The following is a 12,113-nucleotide window of genomic DNA, read 5'->3' on the forward strand; positions in this document are numbered from 1 at the left end:
AGAAAAATGACTCCTGAGAAGAGATTGAGATGCTTCCCCATTCCCCTGGACCTCCTTCAATATTCTTCTCCTTTATTTTGTCTGTGAACAAGAATGTGTTTGATCAATGTAATGCAAACTTGAGATCGTATTGGCGAAAACACAATTGTTATGCTATTCATTGCCCTTCATTACTTGTAATGAGGCTTAGGCCAGTCGCTCTGGGGTGCTAAGCATTTTAATGCCTTTGTCACTTCAGTTGGATTGCAGTCGCAGGATTTCGAATGAGGTTCGAATACTGATTTTTCAAGTGTGATTTTTTTTGTATTTAAAACATGTCTTTAGAACATGTTTCGTGTTGCTTTTATCCTTTCCCTTCTACATTTTACCAACGACAGAGAATTTATCTAAACAACCTACTTCATGTTTACAAATGTATAAATGAGCAATTATTGTAATCTTTATTTATCCAAAATAAAATACCCCATTTCCGTTTCACTGTGACGTTGACCGCAGCGGAAGTAGTTGCGCCAATCAGAACGCTCCTCCTTCTGGATGTATGGATCACGTGATCATCCAACATGGCTTCTATTCACTTGCTGAGAAAAACAAGATGCTGAACATTTCTGAATTTATTAGTTTATAGGAATTATTTTGGACCTTTCCGATACCCAACCATAAGGTAAACAATACAATGTCGATGTACATGGTTGATTACACTTTCTGTCTCACTTTAAAACGCTCCATTACATCCTCGTTAGCTTGCTAGCTAAGCTTGTATTCTTCAGACTTGTGTCATTATGTTAGCCATAGAAGAAACACATTTCATTCTTACTATAGTTGTCATTTGCATCTTTTTTGTTGTTGTTTGTTTTTGTCGTCTGTAGAAGATGAAGCTGCGCGTTCAGTTACAATGCAAGAACCTCCATGAGTATTTGAAAGAGTTGAGCCCTGAGATCTTAGACCGCTTGTACAATCATCCGGCCACATGTCTGGCTGTCTACAGGTACAGGATCAGTCCATTTAAACGATACTGTTAAAGTAACTGTAAAATATGACATGTACAAGTCCTGCTGTTTGCTATGCTTTCGTACACAATTTATCTGTAATGTACATATTACCGTGTGCTATTATTTAATAACATATATGGAACAGAACACAGGTTGTCTACACTTTTTTTTTTTTAGCACCTTGTAACGTATAAACGCAGCAAAAAAAGAAACGTCCCTTTTTCAGGACCCTGTCTTTCAAAGATAATTCGTAAAAATCCAAATAACTTCACAGATCTTCATTGTAAACGGTTTAAACACTGTTTCCCATGCTTGTTCAATGACCCATAAACAATTAATGAACATGCACCTGTGGAACAGTCGTTAAGACACTAAAAGCTTACAGACGGTAGGCAATTAAGGTCACAGTTATGAAAACTTAGGACACTTAATAGGCCTTTCTACTGACTCTGAAAAACACCAAAAGAAAGATGCCCAGGGTCCCTGCTCATCTGCGTGAACATGCCTTAGGCATGATGCAAGGAGGCATGAGGACTGCAGATGTGGCCAGGGCAATGAATTGCAATGTCCGTACTGTGAGACACCCAAGACAGCGCTACAGGGAGACAGGCAGACCACGTGTAACAACACCTGCACTGGATCGGTACATCTGAACATCACACCTGCGGGACAGGTGCAGGATGGCAACAACAACTGCCCGAGTTACACCAGGAACGCACAATCCTCCATTAGTGCTCAGACTGTCCGCAATAGGCTGAGAGAGGCTGGACTGAGGACTTGTAGGCCTGTTGTAAGGCAGGTCCTCACCAGACATCACCGGCAACAACGTCACCTATGGGCACAAATCCACCGTCGCCGGCCCAGACAGGACTGGCAAAAAGTGCTCTTTGACGAGTCACGGTTTTGTCTCACCAGGGGTGATGGTCGGATTCGTGTTTATCGTCGAAGGAATGAGCGTTACACCGAGGCCTGTACACTGGAGTGGGATCGATTTGGAGGTTTTTGGGTCCGTCATGGTCTGGGGCGGTGTGTCACAGCATCATCGGACTGAGCTTGTTGTCATTGCAGGCAATCTCAACGCTGTGCGTTACAGGGAAGACATCCTCCTCCCTCATGTGGTACCCTTCCTGCAGGCTCATCCTGACATGACCCTCCAGCATGACAATAGCACCAGCCATACTGCTCGTTCTGTGCGTGATTTCCTGCAAGACAGGAAGGTCAATGTTCTGCCATGGCCAACGAAGAGCCCGGATCTCACGTCTGGGACCTGTTGGATCGGAGGGTGATGACTAGGCCCCCCCCCCAGAAATGTCCGGGAACTTGCAGGTGCCATGGTGGAAGAGTGGGGTAACATCTCACAGCAAGAACTGGCATATCTGGTGCAGTCCATGAGGAGAAGATGCACTGCAGTACTTAATGCAGCTGGTGGCCACACCAGATACTGACTGCTACTTTTGATTTTGACCCCCCCCCCTTTGTTCAGGGACACATTATTCCATTTCTGTTAGTCACATGTCTGTGGAACTTGTTCAGTTTATGTCTCAATTGTTGAATCTTGTTATGTTCATACAAATATTTACACATGTTAAGTTTCCTGTAAATAAACACAGTTGACAGTGAGAGGACGTTTCTTTTTGCTGAGTTTACATACATGATGATGGGACTCACATGCACGGTAAATCAGGGAGTCAGATTATCTGCTTGTTTCACTGCTTGACAGGGAGCTCCCCCCATTGGCCAAGAATTATGTAATGCGAATGCTGTTTCTAGACCAACCCCTTCCTCAGGCTGCGGTGGCTCTTTGGGTGAAAAAAGACAGTGAAAAGTAAGTCTGAGTCTGAACCATACATAGTACCTGTCCAATGCTCTATTGTAAATTCAATTAACTGTCAGGTTGTTAAATTACTGTCAGTTAACCTTTTTAGTTTCTGTAGTTTGTGTTCTAAAATGGCCTGATTTTCTTCTCTTCCTTCAGGGATCATGATCAGTGTGTGTCTGTGCTGTCTGGTCTCAGACTATGGCACAGCCAGCAGCTACAGGGAGGCCTGCAGGGAAACATTCTGAACCCCGTATTCAAAGACAACCTGAGAATAGCATTATTAGGAGGGTAAGTCAACTCTTTCATTTGTAAGGTACTTAGTATCTACAGTACATATTGGGGTTTAATATGCTAGCAGTAGAACTACCAAAGCTAAAACTTTACTTAGTGAACATGTCTTTCATAAGGCTCCTCCCCTTCCTGTTCCTCCTCTTCCTCCTCCTCCACTACGTCCTCTACCTCCTATCAGGGGTAAGTCATGGGCAGACCAGGGTGACAGTCTTGGTCCTGACAGACATGCCCGTGACGTGGAGAGTCTGGATAAGTATGCCTTGGAGCGCTGGGAGGTGGTTCTCCACTTCATGGTTGGCTGTCCCAGTGCTGCAGTCAGCCAGGACCTGTCCCAGCTCCTCATTCAGGCTGGCCTCATGAGAACGTAGGTACCACCCCACTGAGGGACCACTATGAACTCAATGTTAAACACATACACTCTTTATTTCTTGTCATTTTGTATTTTTTATCCCTATTTTACCTGCATTATTTTTGTGTTAATGTTTTTGGGATTTTCACTTTCAACTGTTCTGTTTTCCATGTATTTGTATTTTTTTTCCCCCACCACAATATTATTTCTAATTTCCTCTCTAAATCCCTCTGTTCCTCTCTTTTCCGTCCTCTTTCTCTCCTCGTTTATCCTACACCTCTTCCCCTCCTCCAGTGAGGCTGGAGATGCTCCCTGTATCACCTCAGCTGGTTTCCAGTTCCTCCTCCTGGACACAGCCTCTCAGCTCTGGTACTTCACCCTACAGTACCTCAACACGGCACAGGTAGGTCGTCAGACACCCTACAGTACCTCAACACGGCACAGGTAGGTCGTCAGACACCCTACAGTACCTCAACACGGCACAGGTAGGTCGTCAGACACCCTACAGTACCTCAACACGGCACAGGTAGGTCGTCAGACACCCTACAGTACCTCAACACGGCACAGGTAGGTCGTCAGACACCCTACAGTACCTCAACACGGCACAGGTAGGTCGTCAGACACCCTACAGTACCTCAACACGGCACAGGTAGGTCGTGAGGCACACAGAGGCACACAGACAGACTTCTCTCCCAGTATTATGTGCTCTTTCTTGTCCTTCTCATCTTTCAGACTCGTGGAATGGACCTGGTGGAGATTCTGTCCTTCTTGTTCCAGCTCAGTTTCTCGACACTAGGCAGGGTGAGTCTTGTAGTGCTGACGTTTTAGCTGCCTGGCGGCTTACCTGCATACCCTGCAGAACACTCAACTTTAACCACTGATTGATTTCTACACAGCATGACGTCATGTCAAAATATTTCATAGTCATTTTTTTATTTATTTATTTTTATTTATTTCACCTTTATTTAACCAGGTAGGCAAGTTGAGAACAAGTTCTCATTTACAATTGCGACCTGGCCAAGATAAAGCAAAGCAGTTCGACAACATACAAAAACACAGAGTTACACATGGAGTAAAACAACATACAATCAATGATACAGTAGAAGAAAAAAAAGAAAAAAAAAGAAGAAAAAAAAAATATATATATTTTGGATTATTAGGTCATGGAATATTCTGTTTTATAGTCTCTTATCGACTGATGTTGTCACCCCTGTCCTGTGCCCCAGGACTACTCAGTGGAGGGGATGAGTGAATCTCTGCTCACCTTCCTACAGCACCTGAGAGAGTTTGGCCTCGTCTTCCAGAGAAAGGTGAGATATGGTGGAGGAGAATTAGCAAAGTAGCTACAATTGTAGTGGACAGTCATATTTGGCGTGTGTATATATAATATAAATAAATACCTCATGTGATTTGTAATAAGACTAAGCAATTAGCCTATTAAAATGTTTATGACTCCATAAACAACATTCAAACATACAAGCAAGCATTAGGCAATGAGTTGACGTTGACTAGCAAGAATTGGTCTGAGAATTGTCTATTTCAAAGACGGATATTAAATTACTTTGTAAAATGAATGGATTCACATACCAGGCATAAAGCTTAAGTTATACAAAGCATTAACAATCATTCCAAGACATTATTCCAGCCATATAGATCCTAAAGTTAACTTACAGGACAAAGCAGAAACAAAGAGAGGCTTACTGGGCCTAGAAGCCTAGGAAATGAGATCATACAACCTTCCTCCATGGTACTGGAACCAGGATGAGAGAGAGAGAGAGAACAAAGGCATTTAATTCCATTTCATAACATCTGAAGGAGTAACCTTTTAACCCAAAACCAACCACCATTGACCAATCAAACGATACCAAGTTTACAGTAACCAGAACACTCCCATGCCCAATCTCCACAGAGTGTCACAGCATTTAAAGGCTTGTGTGGGGGACCGATGTAAATAAGACAGAATTCCTGAGAGGACAATAAAACCTCTGCATATTTTATTTGTATTAATTTAACCTTGATTTAACTAGGCAAGTCACTTAAGAACAAATTCTTATTTTACGATGACGGCCTACACCGGCAAAACCCGGACGACGCTGGGCCAATTGTGCGCCGCCCTATGGGACTCCCAATCACGGCCGGTTGTGATACAGCCTGGAATCGAACCAGGGTGTCTGTAGTGACGCCTTAAGCACTGAGATGCAGTGCCTTAGACCGCTGCGCCACTCGGGAGTGCCTTGCCCTTGTTAAAGCTTGTAGAATTTAAAAAATAAATTAAAAATGTGTACGTGCTGTCAAATAAACAAACTAAAAATATGGTGGAAGAGCAAGATATCAGGACAGCACAGAATGGACAGACACTAATAACATTTATATCTCCTCTCACTGTCCTTATCACCCCTGGTCTTGTACCCCTACCCTCTCTCTCTCTGGTCTCCTCAGAGGAAGTCTAGAAGGTACTACCCTACCAGGCTGGCCATCACCCTGTCTGCTGGCGTCTCCGCCAACTCTTCCTCCACCGCTATGGGCGCTACCCCAGGGACCGGAGATTCAGGTTTCATCGTCGTGGAAACCAACTATCGGCTCTATGCTTATACTAGTATGTACCGATGGAAGGTCTAACTCTGCAGTGTATTGTCTGACAGTGTGGACCACGGAAACCAGAGGAATTCAAGTTTTCAGTCAAATCTCCCATTGACCAATTCAAGATTTACACCTCAACTCTGAGTTATCTGTGTTGATAGTTATCTGTGTTGATCTCCATTTAGGATTCATTCCTGTGTGTAAATCCCTCTCATTGTTTGAGATTGTAGATTTCATTTATTACTAATTTCCAGGTGGTATTGAATAGTCTTAAGTTATTTATTTTCTGTCATTTAAAAAAAATGGTTGACACTTGTTTGATAACAGGTATTTACACATAGATACAGTCATTTATGTTATTAATATATTCATAACGGAAGCATAATGTTGAATAATTAATTATTTATCTCCTATCTGTCAGATAACTGCTCCGTACTGTTCGTTTAGTTGAAGTGTTTTCTGATTTGGCTCACTCTCATATCCAGGTGGTAGTGAATTAGTGTTAGCTTATTCATCTGTCTTCTTCTCCTCAGACTCTGAGCTGCAGATCGCTTTGGTGGCTCTGTTTAGTGAGTGTCTCTATCGCTTCCCTAACGTGGTGGTAGCCCAGGTTACCAGGGAGTCAGTACAGCAGGCCATCGCTAACGGCATCACCGCACAACAGGTAGACGCACACACACACACACTCCTCTCAGCAGATAGACCCTCCTCACAGCAGATAGACCCTCCTCACAGCAGATAGCAGGTTACTTTACACTACTGAACAACATAATGGCAGCTTGGAGTTTGTTAGGTTTTGTGTTAATGGATTTCTCTGTTCAGTATATTGGAGTTCTGGGATTCACTGTTATACATGGTTGAGCTGGTTGGGAAAGTATGTATGTTTTTGTCTCTTTCAGTCTGTGTGTGTTTTAGTTGATTGTTGTACTGCACATGAAATGGTGGATTGGTGCTTCTGATGTTGTGTGGGGAAGTGTTTACGGTCAAGGTTTTGTGCTTTTCAGATTCTCCACTTTCTAAGGACCAGAGCACATCCTGTCATGCTCAAACAGGTATCTCCAAATATCAGTCTGCTCCCTCATCTGTCTCACTCTCTCTCACTCTCTGTCTGTCCGTCTCTCGCTCTCTGTCTGTCCGTCTGTCGCTCGCTCGCTCTCTGTCGGTCTCATGCTGTCTTTCTCTCGCCCTCTTGTTCTCTTGTCTCTTCCGCCTCTCTGTGTTCTGTTGATTACAGTAATATCTGACTGACCTGTTTGACCCTACTCCCATGCTGGAGGTCCATTACTCCTATGTCATCCTGACATTACCATGCTAGACTAAGGTTTTGGTCCAAATAGAACGCAATTTCCTATATAGTGCACTACTTTTGACCAGAGCCCTATCCCCTATGGGCCCTATTCCTTATTCTCAAAGGGCCCTATTCCCTATGGGCCCTGGTCTAAAGTAGTACACTACATAGTGAATAGCCATTTGGGACGAAGCCTACTCCAACCTACTCTCTCTGTCTCTCAGAACCCAGTGCTTCCCCCCACCATCACAGACCAGATCAGACTATGGGAGCTGGAGAGAGATCGACTACAGTTCTCTGAGGGTGAGGCTGTGTGTGTGTGTGTGTGTGTGTGTGTGTGTGTGTGTGTGTGTGTGTGTGTGTGTGTGTGTGTGTGTGTGTTTAATACTAGTTTTTTTTCATGAGCAGGTTTCTCTTTTGTCATTGTGATGAATTATGTCAGTCCCACCTAATGGTTAGTGAGATCACACTCTCTCACCCAGTGTCTCTGATCTCTGGTAAGAACCATGTGAGACGTGCCGTTAATAGGAATTCAGTTGCTGGGTGAAAAAACAGGCCGTAAGACTTCAGTGTTTTGAAATGAAACCAGTATGTGTCAAGTGGTTCAGAGTAGGTGTGCTGATCTAGGATCAGGTCCCCTCTATCCATGTTAATACTATTAATTTTGATCTGAAAGGCTAAACAGATCCACCAGGGTTTTTTCTGCATAGAAACATAGTTTTTTCAGGCCGGGTAAGTCAATCCAGTAAAAAAAAATATATATATATATATATATATAACAATAGTATTTTATTTTTTCTTCAGAAAATCATTTTCGGGATGGTAAAATGTCTTCAGTATAAACTTAATGACTAACATCTGATATAGTATGTAGAAAAGATAATTGACCTACAGTGCCTTCAGAAAGTATTCATACCCCTTGACTTATTCCACATTTTGTTGTGTTACAGCCTGAATTCAAAATTGATTAAATTGATATTTTGTTCTCACCCATCTACACACAATACCCCTCATGACAAAGTAAAAACTTTTATTTTTAATTTTTGCAAATGTATTTCTGAAGGCACTGTATATATTTTAAAATAAGATCATCTTTGAGAACTAACAATCATGAGAAAGAAAAAAGAAGAAGCCTCACACTGCTCTTGTCAAAGATGCCAGAAGGACAGCCTCTAAAAGGTTCAGTCTGCGACCGTGCTATTGGCCACGGCCACCACTTAAACCCCATTTTTATCCAGAAACATCCTGACCTACTCTAAGGTACATTCTACTAGAGGCATGGCCGATTCAATTAGGGACGATTTCAAGTTTTCATAACAATCGGTAATCGTCATTTTTTGGACGCCGATTACATTGCACTCCACGAGGAGACTGCGTGGCAGGCTGACTACCTGTTACGCGAGTGCAGCAAGGAGCCAAGGTAAGTTGCTAGCTAGCATTAAACTTATCTCATGAAAAACAATCAATTGTAACATAATCACTAGTTAACTACACATCGTTGATGATATTACTAGTTTAACTAGCTTGTCCAGCGTTGCATATAATCAATGCGGTGCATGTTAATTTATCATCGAATCACAGCCTCCTTTGCCAAACGGGTGATGATTTCAAAAGCACATTCGTGAAAAAAATCACTGTCGTTGCACCAACCTGCATATTTAGTTAATATTTCCTGCTAACATGAATTTCTTTTAACTAGGGAAATTGAGTCACTTCTCTTGCGTTCTGTGCAAGCAGAGTCAGGGTATATGCAGCAGTTTGGGCCGCCTGGCTCGTTGCGAACTGTGTGAAGACCATTTCTTCCTAACAAAGACTGTAATTAATTTGCCAGAATTTTACATAATTATGACATAACATTGAAGGTTGTGCAATGTAACAGCAATATTTAGACTTAAGGATGCCATCTGTTAGATAAAATATGGAACGGTTCCGTATTTCACTGAAAGAATAAATGTTTTGTTTTCGAAATGATAGTTTCCGGGTTTGACCATATTAATGACCTAAGGCTCGTATTTCTGTGTGTTTATTATATTATAATTAAGTCTATGATTTGATATTTGATAGAGCAGTCTGACTGAGCGGTGTTCTGAGCAAGGAACTTAAACGTTAGGTTTTTTACATGGCACATATTGCACTTTTACTTTCTTTGTGTTTTTGCATTATTTAAACCAAATTGAACATGTTTCATTATTTATTTGAGACTAAATTGATTTTATTTATGTATTATATTAAGTTAAAATTCTTCATTCAGTATTGTTGTAATTGTCATTATTACAAATATATACATAAACATCGGCCGACGTAATCGGTACCGGTTTTTTGGTCCTCAAATAATCGGTATCGGCGTTGAAAAAAACATAATCGGTCGACCTCTACTTTCTACATAAGGCCCCAGTCCTGTATGTTCTCCTGCGTTGTCCAGGGGCACCTCTAGCTACTCCGCGAGGACTTACAAAGCTGATTGATTTCTTTTGGGTTTCATTTTCCTCCCACAGTAGGATGACTGACAAGGTGGCCTGTGTGTGTGATGTGTGTGTTGGATCCCCTGCTCTCAGATGTTTTGTAATCTGTGATAGAGTATTGATGTGGGCTGCACCTTTAACCTTGTCTATAAGCTATCTGTATCTTTCATTCTCTCCTCTCTACCTCCCTGTCTATCTCTCTCTGTCTCTCTCTCTACCTCTCTGTCCATCTCAGGAGTGCTGTATAACCAGTTCCTCTCCCAGGCTGACTTCGAGGTGTTGCGGGACAGAGCGCAGGTCAGATATCTTATTTTATTTTCTCTCTCTCTCTCTGTCTCTCTCTCTGTGTCAATGAACTCACCAATGAACATTATTGTCATGGGAGCAGCATGAGATCAGAGGTGTAATTACAACCTAGGACCTGGGGGGCGGGGGGGGGCTCTAGAGACGGGGACAATACCGCTGCTTTCTTGGGGGAGCAGGATTTGTGCTCATCAATGCCAGAGTAGGCAGCCTAGCGTTGGGCCAGTAACCGAGCTGATTTGAATCCCTGAGCCGACTAGGTTAAAAATCTTGTCTATGTGCCCTTGAGCAAGGCACATAACCCTAATTCCTCCTGTAAGTCGCTCTGTATAAGAGCATCTGCTAAATGATTACAATGTCAAATGTGCAACTGACTAGGTATCCCGCTTTCTCATTACATTATCTGACGTTAACTGTGCACTCTTATTAAATTAGCCTTGTTACAATCTTCTACACATCTTCTGAATATTTGAACTATGAAAGGGTTATAGTTCAACAATGGTAGAATACCATTACCATTATCAGCCTAACATCTGCAGGCCCTGTCACATGTAGCAACTGCTTGTCTGACCTTCTCTTCATGTCATCTATTCCCTCTCAGTACAATCTAGGTACTTTATATTGCTCCAGCACAGACACAGGCTGCTGCCTTTGAGTGCCTCCCGAATAGCACCCTATCCCCTACATAGTGAATATGGTGCTATTTGGGATACTACCTCTGTCTTATTACTTAAACCCCCTCTCTCAATTCAATTCAAGGGACCTTATTGGCATGGGAAACATATGTTAACATTGCCAAAGCAAGTGAAGTAGATAATATACAAAATTGAAATGAACAATAAAAATGAACAGTAAACATTACACTCACAGAAGTTCCAAAAGATTAAAGACATTACAAATGTCATATTGTGTGTGTATATATACAGTGTTGTAACGATGTAGAAATGGTTAAAGTACAAAAGGGGAAAATAAATAAGCATAAATATGGGTTGTATTTACAATGTATTTACTCTCTCTGTCTGTCTGTGTTCCATTCTCCAGGGCCTGGGCTGTCTGGTGTGGCAGAACGTGGCTCACAGGGTGATTGTGGTTTCACCGCAGGGACATGGCGAAGTCAAGAGGTTCTGGAAACGACAGAAGAGTCACACTTGATAACAAGAGGGGGACGAAGAGAAGAACAAGAATAAGGATCTTTTCAATTTTTTCTTTTTTTAAATTTTTTTTTACATGAAAGGACTTTTTATTTTTATTTTTCCCCGTAGAGGTGACGGTTGAATGATCTTCTGAAGAAGGTATATGGAGACTTCTGGATATACTGTACTGGATCTTGAATTGGACACAGCAGCGCAATGGCTGTAGCCTGGTGCCAGATCTGTTTGCGCTCTTACCTACTTTGTCATTGTCAAGCCAAACATGGCAATTCCATAAGGAGTTGGCAAGGTAAAACTGGCACCCAGGCTACCGTGACCGGTGCTGGGTAGGACAAAATGGAGAAAGCAAGTGCTTTGTCTCTGTTTTTGGTGGTGATATTGCCATTGTCTCCTTTTGGGTTGGTGGGCAAATAAAATTATTTAAAGAAATGTATGACTTAGCCTGCAATACTTATGCAATATGGGGCGGAAGGTAGCGGCAGGTAGCCTAGTGGTTAGAGTGTTGGGCCAGTAACCGAAAGGTTGCTAGATCGAATCCACGAGCTGACAATGTAAAAATGTGTCTTTCTGCCCCTGAACAAGGCAGTCAACCCACTGTTCCTAGGCCGTCATTGTAGATAAGAATTTGTTCTTAACTGACTTGCCTAGTTAAATAAATAAAATAAAACATTTACAAGCATTCAAATATAAGTTGGGTGTATTTCATTGCGGCGGGGAAAGAGCCATGCATATAAATGTGGGGATTTAACATGCAGGGCTGATACTATGAAATGCATTTAATGTTCTCAATGTTTTTTATTTTATTTTAAATACTGTAATTTGATTAAATCAAACATCAATGGAACCATTTCAAAATTTGTCACGGATTATACATTTCACAC

The 12,113-nt window shown here is 42.0% G+C and overlaps 1 protein-coding gene across 1 annotated transcript; it reads left to right on the forward strand.

Moving 5' to 3' along the window:
* The first annotated feature begins 504 nt into the window (after window positions 1-504).
* LOC106570683 (general transcription factor IIH, polypeptide 4) lies at window positions 505-12,087 on the forward strand. Its single transcript, XM_045695040.1, has 14 exons — window positions 505-661; window positions 867-985; window positions 2,710-2,814; window positions 2,965-3,096; window positions 3,278-3,463; window positions 3,743-3,851; window positions 4,181-4,249; window positions 4,675-4,758; window positions 5,888-6,044; window positions 6,562-6,692; window positions 7,033-7,080; window positions 7,541-7,619; window positions 10,014-10,075; window positions 11,123-12,087. Exons 2-14 carry the CDS (start codon window positions 870-872, stop codon window positions 11,231-11,233), a joined length of 1,389 nt encoding a protein of 462 aa, XP_045550996.1. The 5' UTR covers window positions 505-661; window positions 867-869; the 3' UTR covers window positions 11,234-12,087.
* The last annotated feature ends 26 nt before the right edge of the window (window positions 12,088-12,113 follow it).

This window comes from Salmo salar, chromosome ssa14 (assembly GCF_905237065.1).
Source record: "Salmo salar chromosome ssa14, Ssal_v3.1, whole genome shotgun sequence".
In the NCBI taxonomy this organism is placed as follows: Eukaryota; Metazoa; Chordata; class Actinopteri; order Salmoniformes; family Salmonidae; genus Salmo; species Salmo salar.